This window comes from Pomacea canaliculata, linkage group LG1 (assembly GCF_003073045.1).
Source record: "Pomacea canaliculata isolate SZHN2017 linkage group LG1, ASM307304v1, whole genome shotgun sequence".
NCBI lineage: Eukaryota > Metazoa > Mollusca > Gastropoda > Architaenioglossa > Ampullariidae > Pomacea > Pomacea canaliculata.
The window spans coordinates 11494201-11517604 of NC_037590.1; the positions used below are offsets into that span (position 1 = coordinate 11494201).

Here is a 23404-nt window from a genome sequence, read left to right on the forward strand (position 1 = left end):
GTGTTCGGCGGGGAGGAGGAGCAAGGAAGCGAAAGCGTGTAGTTACAGTAAAACCTTCTGTCGACGGCCGCCACACGAGCTAGCAAGCAAGCGAGAGAGGCTCTTCCTTTTGTCTGCTTCCCCCCGGCTGACCAAGTATCGATTCTATTACGTGAGCTGACCTAAATCTTGCATCCAACTTGAGGATGAAACAAAGCACACGATTATCAGCGTCTGCCTCACAGTCTCCTTGTTGAGTGACTTTTAGCATTATTCCTCATCGAAAGCAAGAAACGAGATGGCACTGCAGGCCGTTAAAGTATTAATAATTAACAATAAAGTATTAATTACCTTAACAGTTTTCGCATAATTTCTAGCATCTTTACTGGCTACTTTGTGACGTACTCATAATTCCAAAATATCCTTTCATCCCCATTCTATATACATACACGTTTTTTGTTTAAGTGAAACGGTTTACAAACTGTATAAAGCAACTAATAACGAAACCGAAAGATAACTTCTAAATGGCAAAGAACTCTGGTAACAAGTAAACCTTCCCAGTAATTGCGCGTTTGCGGGCAGTACTGTTCTATCAGGAGACTGACTCGGCCCACCCTCGACTGCGTATTCTTTAGCGGCATGCTAAAATGTCAAGGACGGAGATGCTGCAGCATGGCATTATGCCACGAAGGATGCTGTTGTTCCCCGACGGTCTAACGACTTTCTGGACAAAGAGGTAGAAAGCGCGCGCGCCAGAAGGAGAACCGATGATAACGCGATAAGCAAGTTGGGCGAGGGCTGTAGGAAGTGATGGCGAAATATCCTCCCTAGCACAGCTCACCAGTGACCAACCTCACTCTCGTCTGCAACACGAATTGCCTGCGTCCTATCTTAGTTTCAGTTGGTCGTTATGTTAGCTTGGATAACCCTACCGAATGCAGATTTTGCAGTTACCAACTTTACCTTTTAATACTCAAATAGCGCACACATGAATACGTCTTTATGCTGGTAATCGCATGTAGCCGCCGTATTGTAGATGGAGGCGGGAGGAGGGTGTGAAGCCGCGGGCGTAAGCAAAACAAATAGAATTTGTCCCTGCCCAACTGCCTCGAGGTGAAACGCACGGTAATATGCATGAGAGCACGCACACATACACACAGAGGAGATTTGTTTATCAACAGTCTTCAGTTAGTCAAAGTTGTACGTGCTTGCATCACTTTCGCGCCATCTTAACGCCTCCTCTTCAGCACACCCGTACAAAGACACGATCGGAAGGCTCCCAGTGTTTTGGGGACAGCAGTTTCCCCTTCGTTTTTAGCCCATTCCTTTTCACATCTTTGGTGAACACAGGGGCCTGCACACAGATCAGGAACGGTTTACCACCTATAGTTTGTTCACGTAGCGCGCAGCATCACGACTACGGTCGCACTCTGCACTGACTAGTAATGACAAGACAATGGACAGTTAGATACGAATAGACACACTGAACAGATGCGGTGAATGCAGCTTTGCCATCGCACGGAATCTTCGGGAATCAATAAAGTTCTGCATCTGAAACTTATTATGACATTTATATGGAAGCGTTACTCGCAATCTTCGGTGCAGCGAACCAACTTTCGCAAATAAAAATATCGCTCTCTTGAGAGACCAACACGATAACGGTCATTGTGAGCTGACCTACTTGGAGATACATGTTGGTCACTGCAGACTAGCCTGTACTGCGCACAAACTGCCATAACTCCACATCAAAACTCTTCGTTTAAGAGTGATGCAGCTATTACCGAACAAGAAAAAAAAAATGTGTCCGAGTACCCCCACTAGATCATGGCGGTTACCCAGATAAGAATTTGGAATTAGTGGAGTTGTTTGTCCATACTTCCGCAGTGTGAAGCGTATAACAAGTTTGCTGGTTGGATAAGTGTCCTTAATTTGTGTATGTGCGCGACACCGTCAGATGTATGCGCAATCGAACCTCGGTAGGGGTAAACCATTTGCATAGTTCTTATAATTCCTACGTCGTTCTGGTGTACCCGATTTCTGTAAACATACTTTTCCTAAATAACATTTACACACTTTGCAACATCTGAGTATCACTTAGGTTAGAGTAAACTAATGGTAAACATTCATCACTTTGCCGTTTTCCAGCACAGGCGTTGCCTTCGTTGAGTTTTTGATGTTCACTCAGAATATTTCAGATAATGTTCGAGTCCTAGTTTCTTTATAAGAGACCTCGTGGTAGGATATTAAAACAAGCTCTAAAGAGAAAAATCATACACTGGTTAGCGAGGTTGGACAGTATAACGTCGCTTTTATTATCACAATTGCAGTTTTTTGGATGCCAGTACGATTTCAGATGCCTTACTTCTGCAATGTAGGAAAAACTTCTTAAGTCGTGAGACAACGTGTGATTTGAGCGCCTGGGTACGCACTTGTGAAGTCTGGGCAGAGATGAACGAACGTTCCAATGGCCCCATCAGTAGAAGGATAGCGCCGTCCTGTAGAATTCGGGTATCTCGGCAGGCGCGCTTGTGCGAGAGAGATGGCTGTAGTCAATGAGCATTTGTGAAAATAGTAATGGACAATTCTAGTCTGACGATCATCAAAGCCAGACTCAGTATTTCAGCAGCGGACTCGGTGTGTGTATCGCTTGGATGGACAGAGCGGACAGCCAGGTGTTGCACCAGATTTCTATACCGCTCGTCCATCTGTAACCACCTCGCAGTGCATCTTCGTCGGTGTTATCCGACCTTTAATACTCCAATAAACAAGTGGTATTGATGGGGGCATACTAAGTTTAGAGGTAGGCGGTAAGAAATCAACAGTTGTAAAATAGTTTTGGTGCTCATACCTTTTTTTGTGTAAATGTCGCCCATTTTAATTAATCTAAACATTTCGATAGCTGGACCAAAATTTTAAGCTCGTTTAATCAATTTGAAGATATGAAACACAGTATATTAAAAAATTAAGTTGAAGGAAAAGGCATTTTTCATGCCCATTTTGTTTCCAGTAAAAATAAATCCTTGAACAAAATCTGCTAGAAGCGAAAACGAAAAAAAAAAAAAAAAAAAAGAAAAAAAGAAAAACTCCAGCCAAGCAGGCTTTTAAAATTTGTAAAATATTTCTTCGTGATGTATATGTATGTGGTAGTTTATAGCTGGAAATTTAAAGGATGCACTATAGCAACTGTGTCCAGAATGTATAGCTCACCGCATCGGGGTGGGAGGTGGGAGGTGGAAAGTGGAGTGGGTTTTTGGGGGTTGGAACGGGAGAGCGGCTGGAGAGGTAGAGCTGAAAAAATCAACTATATAGATGATAGAGGCATTTGCTGAGTGGCGACAAGCTGATCCGGCAGGGTAAGGTCTATGCAGTGTGAACTTACACAATAAAAATACGTAGTGTGCTTTTCGGATAACAGGCTAACAACTGACAATCACCAACGACGATAAGATTCAGCACATAGAGAAAACGGATGTTCAAATAAATAAATAAAAGGGACGAGTACAGCTGCCTTTGTTAGGCCTTTAAAATACGCATGCACGTCATGAAATGAAAGCTTGCAGTGGGTGTATTAGCCTTAATCTATGGTCAAACAAGCACAACGTTTGTTAAGAAAAGATTTACAGGCATGCCCAGGAACAGCAGTCAAAACACGATATAATAATAATGATGATGACAGCAATGATGTTAAACATGATTTTTTTTTAGCATGCTTAACTCTCCAGCTTCGCGCTCTCCATCTGGAAACAGCCAAGTGCGACTTACCGACTATAAAACGGGCAAGTAGACTTCTGAATTAACCTAGCATGATGTACGAATAATTAAAAAAACAGATAAGACCAGGTCTGCATAATCTATGATAGTCTTTGATCTCTAGACTTTGTCGTGCATCTGTACTTGTAGACTGATGCTGAAAAGGGAATGATGGGATGCGATTATAACGCACAGACACTGCCTTCCTCCGACATCGATCGACTGATCGCCCAATTCCAGACTCCGGGGGCTGTGGTTATGAAGCGAGAGTAAGACATTTCCTCAGGACAAAATAAGGAACTCAAGGAAGTCTCGCTTCTGAAGTTATATAGCGATCCAGACCCGTGGACACCTCTTCGTTTCTTTACCCCAGGGCAACTTTTCCCACCGCTTTCTAACTACGGCTACGGGAGTAAAACATTTTCAGGGTCTGAACACCGCTTTATAATTTTGCAACAAGACGCTTGTCTTCGAGTTTCCCATGTTGACCAGAGCAACGACTTACATTGCTCCGTAACTACCGCCCCAGACAGCATGTCCAGTGGTCCCCTCTCTCTGATGGTTACAGGGCTGGCTACTTCGCCGTGACCTAACAGCCTTGGTTGCTGGCTCGTACTCCCCCGTCCCCCGAGCCTTGTATGAAAAATAGACGAATTTCATTTTTCCCCCCTCCTCTAGTATCACAAATGTGGCCATTGCACAGTAGGCTGTCACTGCTGTTTTCAAGCAGCACTGAGATGGTGGTGGCGATAAATCGTCAGCAACTTTGCTGCCTGAAAAGGAAGCGCTGAGATGGGACTAAAGTGCTACTGCATGACAAGCGAAACAGTTTTTAACACGTTGCGTGTGAACTTGGGCAAGGTTGTTCAAAAGATCCATGCAATAAGAGTGTGACTCTTCTTACAGTGGTAACTTCAGTAATGATGGTTAGTATAATGCGGATGTTTTACAAAGTGATAACGTCATCGAAATATCACAAAAGTAGCTGATAAAATCCAAGCTGAAAATATTTTTTTAATGGTGGGGATGGCACAACGAAAGCTCATTCACAAGCAGAGTTAGCAAGGAATATATACACTGGCTGTTTCCAGGTCAGTTAGTAATCCAGCTGGAAGTGTAACCAACACCGACCACGAACTTTCATGCCAATCTGAATCAACTCCCATGCACTGTTTAAATTCTAAGTACAAGTTTTATGTATCGTTCATGCATCAACAACATTCAGCAATCATGCTAATAAGAGGCCCATCTGTATCCTTTCTGGGTTTGACTGTGTAAGTTAAATCCCAAAATGAGCTAAATTATTTGTCTTGTTATAAAATCGTATAGTTAAAAATATGAAAAAGAAAAATTACCATTCCTTATTTTTCCAAAAGCAGGATGGGATTCTCATTAACATGCATGGGCTAGTACAAACTAGTGCAAAGCAGAAAGAGGATTATAAGTTTATTTGTTTCAAATTCGTGCCACATCTAGAAATTACAATTAAATGGAAAGATTAAATGTGCAAAGGCAGCATACGAAAAAATGGGAGTTTGGGAACTGTAAAGGAAAGAAAAAGAGGGGAAACTGACTCATCTCTGTAGACACAGAAACACGCTACAAAAGCAGCACAAATCCCATGTGATGAAGCCATGTTTCTAGTCAAGCAGATCACCCAGAATGGTAGAGATGTGCTGATTCCAACATAAAATCTTAGCAATTACCTCTGCAAATGTTAATCATCAATGCCAGAAAAAAGAAGAAATAAAATTTTTAAAAAAAATCAAGAAAAGAAATCCCGTACAAAGTATAAAGTACAAGAATGACAGATGACACTGTCTACTGTGACAATTATGTGTAATATACAGATATGCTAGACAACTGTTTATTGTTCTGTCCACAAAAGAGTTAAAAATGCAATGTGCAGACAAGATACATACATACATGATGTAAAAACCCACCATCATGCTTCCAGAAGTTTGATTGCAAGTCACTGAGTGGTAGCATTACTTATACATGCATGTCCACTGGCAAGCCCAATACTTCCAGTTACAGAAAACAACAGTATGAATGAATGCAAGACAATATTTCAAGTACAAAATGTTTCTTTTCTGTGCAACACTTCACATTTGAGGCAACAGATGCTCTTACCATATGCAGATTTTGACTGCCTACAAAAAAAAAAAAGAAAAAAAAAAAGGAAAAAAAAAAGACTCAGTAAACTGTAAATGATGCCCGCCCCCCCTATGTTCGCCTCTCAGGAAATGTTTTCTGATTTATATATTAAAAAAAAAGACTAGGGGGCTGACCACTATCCTTATCAGCATGACTAGGATACACTTTTCAAGAAATGATTACCCTTAGTGTTATATAGTTTTACACAGTAAAAAGGGGGAGCAGGGTAAAATAAAGCAAATAAAAAAAGAAAGGCTATGTAGAACCATTAAATCCATTGTGAAGTTGTACACATATATATCAAACCAAGCACCCCATGCAAGAGCATGCTGTGTGGGAGCATCCCAGCCAAAGACATGGAAGAACAACATGGCATATCCAGGCAAGTCAATCACATCCTAACATGACAAGTTCATGGCCAACAATGACTCAGCTGCAACACACCACTGGCTTTGTGGATAACATGCTACATCAAGTGATGACCTACTTAGCACATGGCATAGTTTTCTTTCTACTAGGCCTTTATATCTAAAGGAGTCTCATGTCATGGGAAGCAGTATTTCATGTTCAATAGAAAATGCTAATCAGATATACTGATGTCTGTTTTCTTTTCCCCACCACTTTCCTTTTTTCAGAAGATTAAGTGCCAAGTTAACTAGAAATGTCAGCCAAAAGACTTGAACTTCACATTATTACTATTTGTCCCCTAATTTTAACTAAATAAATCAGTAATAACTTTCAAAACTCAGAGTTTTCTAAACAAAATTAGAAAAGAATGGGGTCATCAGTTATTTGACTATAGCAGGAACTGACTAAATTTAAGACTAGATGACACACTATATGACTAAAATGGCAGTGAATGGCTCACTTTGTATGAGCTACTAAGAAGAGTGAGATGACAACAGTTTTGCAAGTGCATGGATGCAACTTGAAAGAGATCTTAAAAAAAATCTTTACAGAACAGGAAAGTCAAGAACTGATGATAGAAGCTTAATAATAAGGCTGTTTCCTATTACTTGCTGGTGGACTTCAGCAACACCAACAGATTCATTTTTTTTTATATGGACGACAGTCCACAGTCCATACTAACACAAGACCAGAAAGACTAAATTATACAAATAACATTTTTATCATTTTAATGAATAAATTAAAATTTTTTGATTCTTGCAAGATATTAACTTTATGAAATTGTTGTCAAAAAGGTATAAATAAATATCAGGTAACAGAATTGCAAATAGAAATTCAAAAATTATTAAAAACTTGAGATTTCAAACAATACTTTAACCAGAACAGTTTCAATGAACCAGCCTATACCAAACGCTTATTCGGAGTATTTATAAATGGAGAATCATTCTGATTTTAGTCAGGAATTAATTCCCTCACACAGAAAATGGCTCTGGGAAGTGTAGAAACCTGCCAGATGTAGCCAGTACGATCTTTATATATTAAAAAAATGACTCAAGAGATACAGGCAAGACTAAAATCTGCTTTTGGCAAGTTATTTGCTGTTCCATGTTTAAATGGACACTATGTCACATGCATTCCATCAGTCATGTCAGTAATGTGTAACTATTCAGCTTAACGGGAAGAATTTCAGTGTTTGTAAAATATAAAACAAATACATTTAGCACCAGTTAAAAAACTATAACAGTGTACACAGATGAATGCAGCACAGATTTTGAACCCCCAGATGGCGAATACTTTCAAAATCATGTAACTAACACAAGCGCACGCCCGCACACACACACACAAGCACGTGCGCACACATACACACTAATGAACATTCAACCGACCAATCAGCTATTACTTCTGATCTAAAGAACTGTCGCTCAGATCTATCGTCAGAAAACATCTCCCTTATGACATGTGAATACCACCTGATTTGGTAATACTAGTGATAGAACAGCTGGGCCGAACTTGAGAAAAAGTCCTCCATACAAAGTCAGAGGGAAGGGTAAGTCACAGGAAGTTCTCATTTGATTCCAGTGTGCAAAAGTTCATTTTACATCACATTACATACATCGTAAATGTGGAGAATCCTGTACTTCAGCAGCAGTTAAAGCCGATGCTGAGAAGCAGCACTGGTGAAAACAGTTTAAAAAAAAAAAAGGCCACCTCATCTTCAATCCTTCACAACAGTTCCTTTTCATGTGTACAGTCTTACGCAAAACCTAAGACTCAAAAAATGTAAGTATTTTCGACTTTTGGGTAACGAAACCAAGACAAAAAAAAAAGTTTGTATGTGCATATATTTACAGATGATTCAATACTTCACTGGCACAAAACAGTTTAAAAGGGAAGAACTTGATAAAATTGCAAGAAAAATCCTTGGAACAAGGATTGTCTGAGGTTTCACGTTTGACAAATCCTGATCATTTAAGAAACAGCTTCATAGGATTTCTCAAACATGGATAAGATGGGCTTAGATCTGCATTCCATATCCCAGATCCCCTAAATATTTACGCTTGATATAGCAAGAGACATAGTACTTTCAAATATTCCCCTTAAAGCAATCTACAAAACACTGTCTGATCATTTGTACTCACTTTTTAGTGGGGATGTTAAATCAATAAATAAATGAACTCCTTAACATCAGTGTGTAACACTATTCCTGCATGTAAAAACACCTGTAATGGCATACACATAGTACTGTGTCTCACACAGTGCCGACCAAAACCCATAGTCTCTTTTGTTAGGTTTGACAACTACAGAAAGGGTATTAGGCGCATATAATAGATCCATCCTATTATCTCTGCAGCAAAAAACCTAGCAGAAAACCTTTTAAGAGAAAAGCATGTTTCTTTTTAAGTTTCTTTCAGCAAACCAAGAGATAAGGCTTCACCAAAAAAGAGAACAATAATGTTAAGTCAGAATTACAGAGAGCAAAGTGTGAAAACAAGAAATTTCTGAATTGTTGCTGCAGAGGGCAAGGAATTACAAATAAAACAACTGGAGGTAAAAGGTTACATGTACATACACGTGACTAGATATATTTGTTCAAAATAAAGCTTGCTGAATGAGTATTTCTCAACAGATCAATCTCTGTGCTGCTTACACAACTACTCTGTGGTACTGAGCTCAGGACACAGAAGACAGATGGCAAGAAAGCATAGCTTAGTTTTATGTGAGAAAAGAAAAAGGAAAATTTGTAAAGATTTAAATAGCATTTGGGAGAGATGGGGTAAAGAAGGAGAAGGGATTAGCTGGACAAAGATCTACAAAGGTTTTTAGAGACTTCTGACTGGGGGAAAATGTGTATATTTAAGCAGCTTTTCCCAAAAGCACCATGCTAGTTTTCAAGGTATTGATTGCACAGCTGTGGTTGGAAACAAGCCTAACAGAATTGCTCCAGACCACTAATTATCAACAAAACAATGCGGCTCCCCAATGTTACTATCGTACCCTCTACCTTCCAATATGATCATACACCACCCAACAAATGGATGAAAATGATCGTACAGAAGAGCCACATAGTTTCTGCCATCTCCCTGGAAGAACAGTAGTTTCGGAAATGCTCCTTTCTCACTGTTGATTATCCTTCACTCAGTATGGTGCAAACCTTTGGTATCCACCTCTATATACTGTTGCCTGAAAGTAAGTGGTCACAAATGATAAAACACACTTCAGCCTATCACACAATATTTGCATTAAAAAATAGATATGATTTAGTCTGAGAGGAAAACCAAGCTAAACAAATTACATATAAACACTTTATTTCAACAGTGCTTTTTACAATTTCTCAGCATGGCATACAACTAGAAAAATGCAAAGATGATGTGTGAAGTATGAGGGAGTAGCTTATACCTTTCGGATTTTCCATGCACACAAAATTTCATTATTTTATTCTTTCTCTTATATGTATGCTTAATTACTCACGAAAGATATGTAATGACAGCAAGAATCTTTAGCCTTCAAGCTGATAGCTATATTTGCTGTTTTGAAATATGAAGTTTATACATCATACCCCATAGCCTGTGACTGGCCCAATACTGTGCCCAATGTAAGGTTCAGCAGCATATTCTCGTCCAGCATATCTGTCAATGCAGTTACCAACAGAACATAACGGTTATACATCAGGCCTAGAAACATAATTGCCATATTAAGGATGTCATTACAAGAGCAAGTAAATTTGTGTGACAGCACTGATAGAATTAAAGCAAGTAATGCTGTGGAAGAGGGTGCAGTAGCTTGAACAGTGTCGGCTTGCCCCCTTTTAACGCAAAAGTCTTTTTGTTTAATGACAAAGCTATCTCAGCACAATATACTAGTTAATAATTCCTTCCATTCTTGTGTTACAGAATATAAACACACCATTATATAAAAAGAAGTGTACTCTCTGATGCCTTGTTACTAATCTCTAATTATTCATTGTCTCAGATTTCCAGTTCAATTCTTGACCCCAAGTATATTCATGTATATTTGCGATGCCAGCACTTTAGGGAAAGGGGTGAGTGAAAACAAATGGGGAGAAAACCAACATAATAGGACAATATCCACAGAGCCACCCTGTGAACAGGTGCCTCATCTAGGAATATAAATGTCTATCACAAAACACCATCCACACACCGTACCTGTGATCCTTGCTGTACTGCTGATAAATATTTTATTACTTTGCTAATGGATCGATTCAAGATTGCACAGGCATACCACTCAGAGGAAAATCATCAAATTGGCTGCTTCTTCTATGTTACAAGAAAAATGCTAATAAATAATGTCAACAAAATAATGAAAACAGTTTAAAGTATTAAAAGCTTTCCTGCTTTAAATGAAAATAGATTTGGGGAGCAATATGCTTCATCGATAAAAGTACTTTTTGCTTACCCTGGTGCATAGGTGGCTGCTGAAGCCATTGCAGCAGGTATTGCATACCGTGCAGCTGCGGCAGCTGCTGGGAAGCCAGCTGCAGTAGCATATGGCTGTGTTGTCACCAGCTGTAAAGTTAATTGTATCTTAAATGGAAGCAATGTTTAGTTAAAAGCCAAAAATAAATTTCTTCTTTGGCAGCCTTAGATTGCTTTTAGTGACAAATTTCATTATACACACCCTCCCTATTTTCACCAGTGTCTTATAGACCTTGCAAATAAGTCTCTTTTATGTTAACTGTCAATTGCATCAGAAAATAAAAGTTTTACTAAACTCAAACCACATAGTGAAGCATATTTCAATCGTACTTCAGGAACACAATAAAATAATGATGTGCAACATTTGTAAAACATTAAAATATTGACATCAAATAACTCTGTAATCGGTAGTCAATTGTACAATTGTAACCCTATGACGAAAGCTGGTATGGCATTTATAAAGGGGGTTACAGGCAGTATTGTTAGCTGTACAAAGTTTCCACTTAGTAGAGTCTTCCTCATGAAAATACTCAGATTAAGCAGGCTAATCTAGGACAATAAATTCAACAAATGGACATAACAGCATAGTAGTAAATAAAAAATATCTTCAGCATCTGTTTCACTATGGCCTTATTGTTAACACCTGGACTTGGGATTTTTATTCACAAATAAAGTGCTGGATTATTGGCCATGAAGAGGTAAAGATTTACAAAGGGCTCCTGTTGTTTCACATATATTTCTATCAAAGGATGGCAGCCTATTAGGTTGTGAGTGTTGCCTATGCACTATTGCAGCTATTTTTTTTGTTTGTGGTTAAAACCCTGCAAAGGACCATGTTGAAAATCTCACTGAGCTACTTATTGTATTACAAATGCATTGCGTCCTAGTAGTAGAAGAACAAAAGTTATACCTGATATCGTGGTGCACCATCTGTTGTATACGTAGCCAAAAAAGGCTCTTGATAAACACTCCTAATGGGACCAATAAAATTCTTATTAAATTGTATTTTGTAACTGTCTTTCATGCTACTATGAACCTATCTCAAGACAAAATCTGAGTTCCATTTACTGAAAACAAATCTGTCTAAATATTTAATTATATTTTCATTTAACAAAAATATATAAACAGAATGTTGATGGCACTAGTCCTGTATTTGCTTTAAGTCGGTCTTTATAAACAAGGTTGTAACTTACGGTGCGTAGGGTATGGCTGTTGGAGCAGCTGCTAGGGGTGTTGGGTGCCTTAAAGCAGCAGCAGCGGCAGCAGCTGCTGCTGCCGTGTATGCTCCTCGTGCTGCAACTGCTGCTGCAGCCCGCCCTCGTGTCAAAGCTACACCTCTTAGTGCTGCTGCTACAAGATCAAATATGTAATAAGTCTGTATGCTTATTTTGTCTATGATTGTACTGCAAAAATAAGATTATCTGACTGATACTGGAAAACAGTACTGTTACATATCAGTTGGCAGCAAAAAGCACTCTATGCAGTCCATCTTATTAGAGAAATATGTATTTCTTGAACATTCCACCTGAAGGATTCACATTCCACACTAACGCATTTTGGCCACAAACCAGTCTCATTCAATGCTTCCTACACAAGACTGTTAATTTATGATACTTAACATTACCATCACTCAACAAATAAAGCTCACACTCTGGTAGAAAGATGTAGTAAATAATTTTAGTGCAAGTTACTAGAATCATTGTGGGAGATACAAAAAAAGCAGTGTCCCAGCCACCAAATTTACAGAAAAACACATGGCTTTTTGGTCAAGCCATGGGTGCACCATACATGGGCATTATTAGAATCATGAGCTAGGCAATATGCAGGTTGCAACTCTACAATTGGCTGTGGCAATACAAAGTGATCCAATCAAAAAGGGTCATGCTAGATCATCTCAAATAAACAAATAAAACATTTAAGACGATGTTAACTGATTAAAAAAATATAAAGTAACCCACACTGCATTTCTATGCATTCACCGTATGTATATTCAAGTTTGAGTTACACCTGCATTCAGTCTCAATCACACATGCAAGCGAAAGTGAGGAAGGGGATGAGAATATGCAAATATATATTTTAAAGTAAAATAATGAACTAAAGGTTAAATATAAAGCTATAATTAAACAACGATATGGTACCTTAACAAATAAAAGCAAAGTCTTATGCATGCTCTTCCTGACAACTTGTTAAAATGGGAAATAAGTACAATATTTTCCTTTTCCTCAGCTGCTAAATGTGAGTTCCTATCCCACCACACCAACCCCAAACAAACAAAAATAAAAAACCAAAAAACCCCAAAAACAACAACCAAAAAAAAAAAAAAGCCTGCAGATAGTTTCATGATTTACAGCATGCAGACTTCAATTTCAAAACTGCACAAAGCAAGACAAATGGATGCACAAATGAAAGCTAACATTATTTCTAAAAATGCCCTGGAAACTCAAGTAGCAATATTTCATAAGCTGAAAAAAGGTGGTAAAAAAAGCTTTTTGCATGAGGAGAAATCCTTGTAAAGAGAAACTACAGTAAAGCATATATGAGCCAAAACTTTTGCATATGTGCATCCTCTCTTGCTTCATCGACTGCTCGTTTAAAGGTTTTTACATTTAACAATGGAAACACCAAAAGACATAAGCTTGCTGTATCTCATGACACTATCTGGCTGTAGAGGATGTTGGACGTTTTGACAGCTTACCATTTGGGATAGTGGGTGCAGCAACTTTTTTGGTCATAACACGGGCAGTGGCATTGTTAACCTAGTTGTAGAATCATCAATTAGATTCAGTATTACATCAAACACGCACACAAATATACATTCACAGAAAAGTCAGCAGCAAACAGGAATGACTTGAAGTGGACCACTTTTAGTTAATTTTGACCAACAAAAACAATCCTGCTTCATGATTTAACAGAAAAAGCTTTCTATTTAAAAAGCACAATTTAATCTTTTTGCTGCCACAAAATTTAACATTATCAATGAACATTCTAATTTTAAAAGCCAAGTTATTAAAAGAAAAGACAATGAATTAATTATTATACTGTTGGCAGACATTAATTTGGGCACATTGCAATATTTTGTAAACATGTGGTCCACTTCAACAATATTATACACTTTCCAGATTGGAATTGGAGCTTGCTTTTTTAAAAATGTTTTTTAAAAGCTGCGTAAACCCACCATTTTGCAAATTTTGAAAATTGTTATTATTTGAAAATCCTACAGAACAGTTGATTTAAATCTTCAATGTAAAAGTCTTTAGTGGTGTTCACATCATTGAGAGCTTAGTTCAAACAGGACTCCCAACAAAAGCCTTACTAATTTGCACAACACTTGTTACAACTCTTGGCATGGTTTTAATTTTATGCATTCACGCAGCAGTTTAAAATACAACTGTATTTAGAAATGTAATCCATCTTGATGAATTGCTATTTTAAGGCTTCTTCTTTAATCGCTTCTCAAATCTCCTGCCTGAAGTCAGAATGTGAATCATTAAAAAAATTAATAATAAAGCTCCATTTCCAATCTAAAACTGAACACGCCTGCCCAATCTTTAAAAAGGGTTGCACACATACTTAATATCTTTACAAAAATCAGTACAAATCTGAGTGTGACTAAATGGTACCAATATAATTATATCCCTGGTATTTAAGATATAACAGATCATTCAAAATGTTCTCTCTATCTAAATATATGTCATGTATTTGTATACTTACTGAAAATTTTTTTTTTTTTTTTGGTAACTAGATAAACTATTTTTTCTGATTTCACTACTGTCAGTCAAGCTCAAGCTTGCTTATAATTTTGAAACAAATGTTCCACCTGCATGTTTTAATTTTTAAGCAAATATCTCATTTTCTGTCAGCTCTCCTATATATCTAACAGATATAACAGATCTACTGATCTCAGAATTTCTATATATGTTGCTGCAGAAAAATGTTTTAACCAGGATTCTGACAGATTTACTTCTCTCTCCACAAAAATGTTATTAATGGTATTGTCCTAAACCGATAGTTGAAAACATACTGAAAAAAATGTGTTTGCTCTGATATTTGTAAAGCCAAAAATAACACCTTTTTTTCAAAAAGTTTTATGAATAAAAGGAGCTAACAACTGAAATATTCTTCCATGAAAGCTCATGAGTTTAAAAATCACACTTTTACTGATATTTCTGCTGTCAGTTGTAGTATCGATAAACAGAAGCTTAGTAAGCTTCTTTAAAAAATAAGTCATTGCAAAATCCTCGTTACTTATCAGATTTTCAAGTGTATAAATAACATATATATATACACACACACACCCCTAATTTTTATCTGTACATAATCAGTAATCTTTCTCCAAAAAGATTTGTAATTCATAGTATCCCTCTTAAGTGGGCAGGCATGTTCAAAAAACAAAAAGGAAAGAAAAAATATATAGTCAAACTTTCATGAGGCAAAACTGATAATCCCAACTATCTGATTAACTTTTATTTTGTTTTAAATGGTATCCGCAAGACAGGTTTTATTAAAACTGCTAAAATATAAAAGTATTCTCACTTTAGTGTTTAGGCATGTTCCCTTTAGCTCAATTTATGGTGGCTAAAAGCTGCAATCTTTTATTTCAATAATCATTCAGTCCTATCAAAAAGCTAATTTTTACCTGCATATCATTTGTTAATTTACTTGTGGTGTAATGCTTCCCATTATTTAAAATTAAATAAAACAAATGCCAATAACTGCAATATTTTATGATGCAAATTTAACTGTTCTTTTCAATATATCTTTCAACATACAATTTTGTTTAAAGTTTACAAAAAGTTTAAGAAAATCAGAAACTGCTTTGCTGGAATGCTAAATGTGATCATGCTGTAATCACCCTACAAATTAAAACTCTGTGACCTGTCCTGTTAAAAAAATGCTATCGTAAAAGCACTATTTACTAAACATTATCTATCACCTGTAACACACAAACTGCTGATTAATAATCACTGAATATTTATCCTTTTGATGAAATGTCTCCAAACTCTACTACAAAATTAGTTTTAACTGTTATCAGACAGTGCATAGTTTTAAAATCAACTACTTAAATTTTACAGGCTATCAAATGTGACCAGCATCTGGGCATTGTTTTACAAATGAGTTGGAAAAAAAAACTACTCTTGCAGAATTTAAACAAAAATGTTGATCATTTATGTTTGTAATAATAAAACAATAATTAAACTTTCTTGTCTTCTGATGCTGAGGTATCTAAAGTGATTCTTACCTGCAAACATTTATTTACAGCAACAAATGATCTAATGTACTTATAACATTCTTACCATAACCTCATCTCTAGGCTAGTTTAATACTCATTAGAAATTATTTCAAACTACAAATAATTATGTTAGTGAAATTTTGCACCTAGGTTTATAGCACTAGCTCAGTCCTTTAAGTCTCTCTGAGTTCCTCTTAAGAGGAATAGGTAGTTAAATTACTGACAAAGGTTTTTAATCCGTGAAAACATAAAGTAATCCTCAAATGAAAACATTTAGCAGTTTGTGTATTACAGGAATGAAAAACGAAAGCTAGCACTTTTCTTCTTTTTGTTTCACCCACCTAGCCATCTTCCATTCAATTACTGATTCATTCCTTAAGGTCCCCTGTTTGCTGGTATCCATGTTTTAAATGCTAACAAAAGAAACAAATCTTGTTGTATCCATGATTTAGAAAAGTTGCTGTTTTTTTTCTTCCTTAAACATATAGCAAAATCTACCATTCTAGCAAACACTAAACTGTACAAATAAAAGACAGCATCAAGAAATGCCAAACACAGTTATATACAAATGCACAGATGAGATTAAATGGCCAAAACTCACTGCGTGCATTTAACATGTACTGCTGACAAATTGCACGACAGCAAACACTGGAATCTTAAAGGAAGTATCACTTTTGCTTTACTCTGCATCTCCCTGGGGTCGAATAGAGTTTGAACATTTGCAGATGATTGGGAGATTGAATAAAATGTAGTCTATCACAACTACATGGACGGGCAAACATTTAAACACTGACCACCAACAATGAACAGGCATTTCTTCATACTGCACAGGAATGTTCATACTTAGCACTGTTTGAGGTAGTGCTACATAAATAGTAAATAATCATGCAGGCACCTCAATCTTTCGTCCCTCAACCACCGTGCCGTTCAATTTCTCTCGTGCTCGGTCAGCATCCGCACTATTTGCGAAAGTTACGAAACCGAATCCCTGCATGCACAAGGAAAATAAGGAGCATGCATTAAATCGTGCAAATCAACATAAATCATATGGCGATTTCATCATTTCATATTGTAATCAATTTCATTTTGACATGCAATGAACCAGCTCAGCATGTGGACTGATCAAAGATGGACAATCTTTTAGGTAAAGTACAGTAGAGCAAGGGTATGGTGATCCAGGGTTTGAAATATTGGAAATGCATGCCCTTTTCTAATCGCCGCATGCGGCTTTGGCACTAACATTACTTCAAAAAATGCCCAAGAAAGCAATGGTATCACCACCAGATCCCTGAAGGGATGTCTAAAATACAGCTGATGTTGCGTAAAACTACATGAATGAGAGAAGGGCAGAAGAGAATAAAAGATGTAAATAAAGGGATGGGATGACAGTGCATAGTACTGTTATCGATGGGACAGAAAAAAATAACTTTGTCAAAGTGCAGACTGATTGACATACTAAACTAAATAATCTTTCATTTCTGAAAAGATTCTTTTGTCATGTTCCCATCTAAAAATCTTTAAAAGTCTTTACAACATAGCAGAGGGAGCTATACATTTTCTGATGTGCTGAGAGATCGAGTTACATATGCTAGATGAGTGTCTAAATATAGGGGAATAATAGTTTGCTGGTGAAAAAGACATAGCAGAGTGTGAAATGCAACAAGCCATCATTTTGCAAGGTGGGATGAGCAAAAACTTGATTAGACAGACAGCTTTATGCAGACACTATTATAAAGCTTGGACCCTCAGGTTGCTCCCACTGGTCAAGACTAGGCAGACACAAACAGTACTTGATGCATGCAGACATGACACACTTGGTTCATGGCCGATCTGACGATGCAAAAACCTCGATCTGGAGCCACTGACAGCAATTTGTATAGTGCTATACCAATGCAACCAAAGTATTCCAACCACATTTCAAACAACAGAAAATGTCAATGCACATTCACTGTACTCCATTGTTTAAAAATTCAAACACATACTGAGGACAAACAGCTGCGCTGGTTACTACACTGCCAATGAGATCAAGGGACAAGGAGAGGGAAGCACAAACAATTTCTGTGTGCCATTCCATACATAAAGACTGACATGTACATAACACAAACACATGAAGAGGAAAGTGGTTGTGATATTACTGCACAGTTTAATCTCATAACTTTATTTCAACCAGTCCTTAATAAAAGCAAGTTGTTTGAATACTTAACCACATCTTTAAAATAAGCGATACAGTTTAGAAATGAACTTTTCTTTGAAGTTTTCCCTTCACACCTTTTTATATAATAACAAAACTAAAATAATTTATTTTAACGCAATGCTATATTAGTGAATATGTCCAGTGTTCAAACAACTTGCTGACATAGTCAATCCTCATTATTAGCTTGAGAGCCAACATTATATAAAAAATACATCTCTGCAAATGACTAAGTATTTTGAGAACACTTAATTGTTCCCAGGCCATGTGAAAGGTGGCATGTGCACATAATACTGACACAAAATTCTTATTAACATATACAGAATAATTTCCAATAATATGCTCACAGTTTCTTTTTATTGTCAATGAATATCATAGACTTTTGTTAAAATTCAATATGGAGTAAGGGGAAAAGTTCTCTGAAAAGATGTCAGTCAGCTGACAAGGGTGTTTAGGGGAGATTTTCTTGAGTGCACATGCTGCAATCACAGCTAGCCCATTAATTATATCCAAATGTAACAATATTAGACAAATTTATAAGTTGGTAAAATTTTTAGAAGACACATTTCAGTACATAAGACTTTTACCTTATGTAAACATTATGCAACTAACACAAGGAATCCCTATTTCTTCTTTAAATAAGTTTATTGAGCGACTACAACAGACAAGTACGAGTAGCACATTACAACCAAGAATCCTTGAAAGCAGTACATCACTCTTTTTTGAAATAGTCTTTCTGGCATTAGTAAAGTAAAATACTGATTTGTATTTATAGCACCAAAAATCTGGCACCAAAACGTGTACTATTCAGTCACTTGAACTGAATATCTGAAGGTCACCAGTAAAAACCAAAACGAAGATGAGACTATTCGAGTATGAAAGAGAAGTCTGAACGAAAGGTCCAGGAGAGGAAGTGTCTGCACTAATCTCCAAATATCTGAAGACAATGTAACTGTAAAGGGGTCTCATTTTTTTAAAACAATCAATGTAAAATCCTCAATAATTGTATAAAAGATTCAAACATATCTCAAATGGGGTTTATTTCTATGAAGATCAGCAGAAATCTGCTAATGGAACAACTATCTGGATAAGTACTTTCCTGAAAAGCTTAGCACTTAGAAACTAATACTTTCTGAAAGCCAAACATTCACACTCGTCAAAGTTAAAATTTTGCTTTTAGGCATCAGTATACTTTGCAGATTTCTGCCAATTACTGACAACAACTACTGCTACAAACTGGACTACATGTCAAAGGTGTCTTCTGAAAATTTTATCAACACATTGTAAAAAGCAACTGTAGGCTCTAACAGTAATAAAAAATCAAAATGTCATACACTATATAATTTAAGGTGTTTATTTCAGATCTACACTTAGATCATTATCAAACTATTCTTCTATACTCAACAGAGAAAATGTGACATAAATATAACATGTGAACATGGAAACAGACTTAAAATAAAACCTCTTAAAATACTGCTTTAAAGAAATAGTACCATTTAAGTGAAATATGATGCAGCTAACATCAAGACATTCGATAATCAATTTATTATTTTTAAGACACTTGCTTACATTCCTTTAATCTGAAATGAAAAATACTGGTAAAAATTATACTTTAGAAGAGTTTATATTTATACTACCAACAATATTCAATAACACTTTACCATAACAATAACACTTCAAGAAAAATAAAAGCCAAGAAACCTATGGCTGTAATCACCAGACCATGCTGAAAATGAACTTGGCTCATTAAATACTTGTATCTATGGACTTTTCGATCAATTTTACTCCAGATGAAAGTAATGTCTTTGGAGACTATAACCATAAGGTTATGAGAGTTCAAAGTAGTTCTCTAGGTGAATGAAAGGGCAGAAGGAGCAAATATAAAATAAATATTCTAGTCTGCTTCCATGGCCACATGTTGGTAAAAGATTCAAAAACAAATTTTCATTTTTGTTATGATGGCATCATGATAGTAGTATACTTACCTTTGATCCTCGTTCATTAAAGATAATCTCAACATCAAGGATTCCCCCAAATTGCTGTAACATAAGGAAAAAATCAATAGACTTTAATACTACACAAAAGAAATTCAGTTTGAACTGTAAAAATACAAAATACTTTTCTACTTGCATTCACTTTGCATGCACATAAAATAATGTTACATTAACGTATGCATGTGGCCAAAAAGCAATATATATGAATGCAAGATAAATATAAGCAAGAATGTAGAACAAAGTCATAAAAAAAAAATAAAAATACAGCCAGACCCCAGAAATTATGGATTTCACTTTTGATGTTTCGTTTGCACATTTGCCATCAATAATTAAAATTAAATTGGAATTTTGGAACATTAATGCTTGATGCAATTATAGTAGAAAATGTAAACAACAAAAAAAGTCAAGTCATAAATGCACATGATATATTATTAATCTAAGGTACTTAAATCTAAGGTTTCTTAAGAAAATCATAATCTTACCCCAAGAAGTTGCCTTAAATCTGCTTCACGGAAGCGGAAGGGTATGTTGGAAACATGTAATCGCTTAGGACCTGAACCTGGTGATATGGCAGCAGCAGGCTGTGATTGTGTTGTCTGAACATCACCATCTGTTGTCAAATCTGTCTGCTGCAAGTATGTACAATGAAATGTCTGAAATAAAACTGATAATGCAGTTCACAAATATTTTAAAAATTAAGTTCAACCAACTGAACAGTGTGTCAGAAGTATGCAGCTTTTATAACCACAAATGAAGTATACAAAACCATATCCTTAAAAAAATTTTCTTTTTAAATACACTTCATAGTTTGCCTAATAATTTGTCTTATTAATGCAATAACAGTTGTTTTTCTAGATCTCACTAATCTCAAAATTATGCTTCAAAATAGAGATAAACTTTTTTTATTAATAAAAAACAGGATCTATAAACATTCTTCCAAACAAACCAAAAAAAAATCAAGCAAAGTATAATCTTAGTCTTAAGGCATTATTGAAAGTTAAATGCCAAGTTTTTAGGATTTGAAACATTTTGTTAATATTTAATTAAAAAAAAAATCTCTAGTACCTATATGTATTAAAATTACCTTCATAAAAATATCTATAAAGCATGCAGTCAAACCATGCACAATTTTGTTTGTAAAAGCAGTAATATTGCTAGTGGATAAAACCAATCATGCTTTAAAGACCAGGTGATGATCAAAGATGCAGGAATGCCGAAGTAAACAATTTCAAGGTACATTTAGTTATTAAACACATAACAAATGACTAAAAGCCTTAGAAAAAAATAGTACTTAAAGACTCTAATCTTCTTGTCACTACAGAAATTTTATTTTATGAACATTGACCAAACAGAAATGAGCAGTGAGTCCAGATGGCTGCTAAAAGTCTATGGAGAGTGCACCCATTAATACTAGTACAGGAGGACCACTAGGAAGAATACCAAGGTTTCTGAGATTTTCACCAACCAGCCAGAAGTTAAAGGGTGTCAATACAGAACGTTATCAACTAGTTTCTTAACTATCTTTAAAATGGTACTGTTTTATAATGAACATCAGCTAATATACTTTTCAGCAGTTAGTATTCTAAATATTAGTTATCCTAAGTATTGATATCAATTTTACATGGGAGAAATAAAAATACATTCTATAGCATAATGGGGAAAATTCTACATTGCCCAAGCATGCCGAAAGAAAGCTTAACCCATTACATCAGTGGTTAAAATGGCATAAAAGCACTTGTATCTGTCCAATTTTCTTCACACAAACTCTGTAGGTTAACAGATTTAATAAATGCCCAGAACCAACTACCAAGTGCTAAGTGCCAATAAAATCCTGCACCAGGCATTTAAAAAGTAAAAAAAAAGTAAAAAATTATGCTAGTAACCATAGCAAGAGGCAGCATAGAGAAAGAACAGTTTGACTGAACCAGTTACTGGCTGGTGCCAAAAATAATCCAATATTTATAAGTTCACAGAAACTGGGTAAGTATTGTTCTAGAGTATTAAATACTAATCCTTACCCCAATGCTGTCAGCATGATATCTACAGGTTGTTACTAGTGTGTATCAGTGGGATAATGTTAAATACTTTGGGGAAAACCAACAAACATGAATGCAAGGCCTTATGTTCATGCCAAGGCATACCTGTTCCAAATATACCTGTAATGACAATTTAAAAACTAGTTAGAAATCCATGTTTACCTTCTGCAAGAATATGAAGACATTTTCAACATCATGCACATATTCAATAGCTGATCTATATTTTACTATTCTTATTTTCTTATTTATGGTTGAATATACACATTTATTGTTATTTACTGTCTTCAGGATTTGGGTTTTTTTTTTTTGTTTCTCCAGTTTGTAACATATTTCTTGAGCCTTTTTAGTCCTCCATAAGTGGTGGAAATTATAAGCAGTAGGTAAGCATTTACTTTTATCTCTACAAGTGATTTCTTACACATTAAAACGAGAGAAGTTAATGTCTGCACTTGAAACAGCCTAAATCTTTAATGCTGTATTTTAGGCATGTGTATCTAGCACATGGGGTGAAAGTGTAGTAGAAAAAAACATGTTTTTGAATGATTTTAATGTTTTGTTTCTTCTGATTTACTCAATCATGCCTTTTCCTTTATATTTCACACCCAAATTTACTCAACTTCATTGTTAATATATGCAAAAGAAAAGAAATCACAGCCAAAAGTGCAAAATTCAATAACCAGGGGACTTTCAGATTTATTAAAACATGCTATTTCTCTTGTGCCTTCATGTTCTCATTTCCTACCTAGTTTCATACACCTTCAACACAATTAAGTATGTTCAGACCAAGTTAGTATGCAGTAAAATTCATCATCACAACACTTTCACTGGTGATGAAAGATGAGCAGTCATCTCACTAGCAGTGACATCTAATGAGTGACTAATAAGATTGCATACTAATGTTCTTCTCCTTAGTAAATATGAAGGATCCTATAGCAAATGTGCTAGACATAAACCTACAATATAATAACTATGTATGGCTTATATTAAACAAAGTATACTTTTAAATACAGACTTCTGGTACCCCACTCAATCTTCCAATTTAAAAAAAAAAAGCTATTTCAAGCAATAAGATTATAAGCTTTGTAAGTTTTTATTGTTCTTGATAATAATAAATTATACCGAAAAGCCACCTTGAAGTACACTAGGGGCTCTAACTTCTCCAACTGGAAAGAGCTGACTTTGTGTAACATCAATAACAAGAAGAGGCTGAGTAGTTGTGGTCAGTG

General features: G+C 36.0%; 1 protein-coding gene across 12 annotated transcripts in view; it reads right to left on the reverse strand.

Moving 5' to 3' along the window:
• Nucleotides 1-2261: 2261 nt before the first annotated feature.
• LOC112568145 (RNA binding protein fox-1 homolog 2-like) overlaps nt 2262-23404 on the reverse strand; it is a 45876-nt gene continuing 24733 nt past the window's right edge. For 7 of the 12 annotated variants that reach the window (XM_025245277.1, XM_025245304.1, XM_025245361.1 and 4 more), the window contains exons 3-12: nt 22284-22298; nt 20625-20771; nt 20134-20187; nt 16853-16945; nt 13423-13483; nt 11921-12077; nt 11638-11698; nt 10708-10817; nt 9851-9920; nt 2262-9474 (exon numbers count right to left, since the gene is read on the reverse strand). In XM_025245277.1, the coding sequence (XP_025101062.1) occupies nt 9430-9474; nt 9851-9920; nt 10708-10817; nt 11638-11698; nt 11921-12077; nt 13423-13483; nt 16853-16945; nt 20134-20187; nt 20625-20771; nt 22284-22298 (813 nt within the window). In that variant the 3' untranslated portion in view covers nt 2262-9429. The remainder of the gene's footprint in view (nt 9475-9850; nt 9921-10707; nt 10818-11637; nt 11699-11920; nt 12078-13422; nt 13484-16852; nt 16946-20133; nt 20188-20624; nt 20772-22283; nt 22299-23404) is intronic. The other 5 variants (XM_025245294.1, XM_025245311.1, XM_025245286.1 and 2 more) reach the window with 4 other exon arrangements.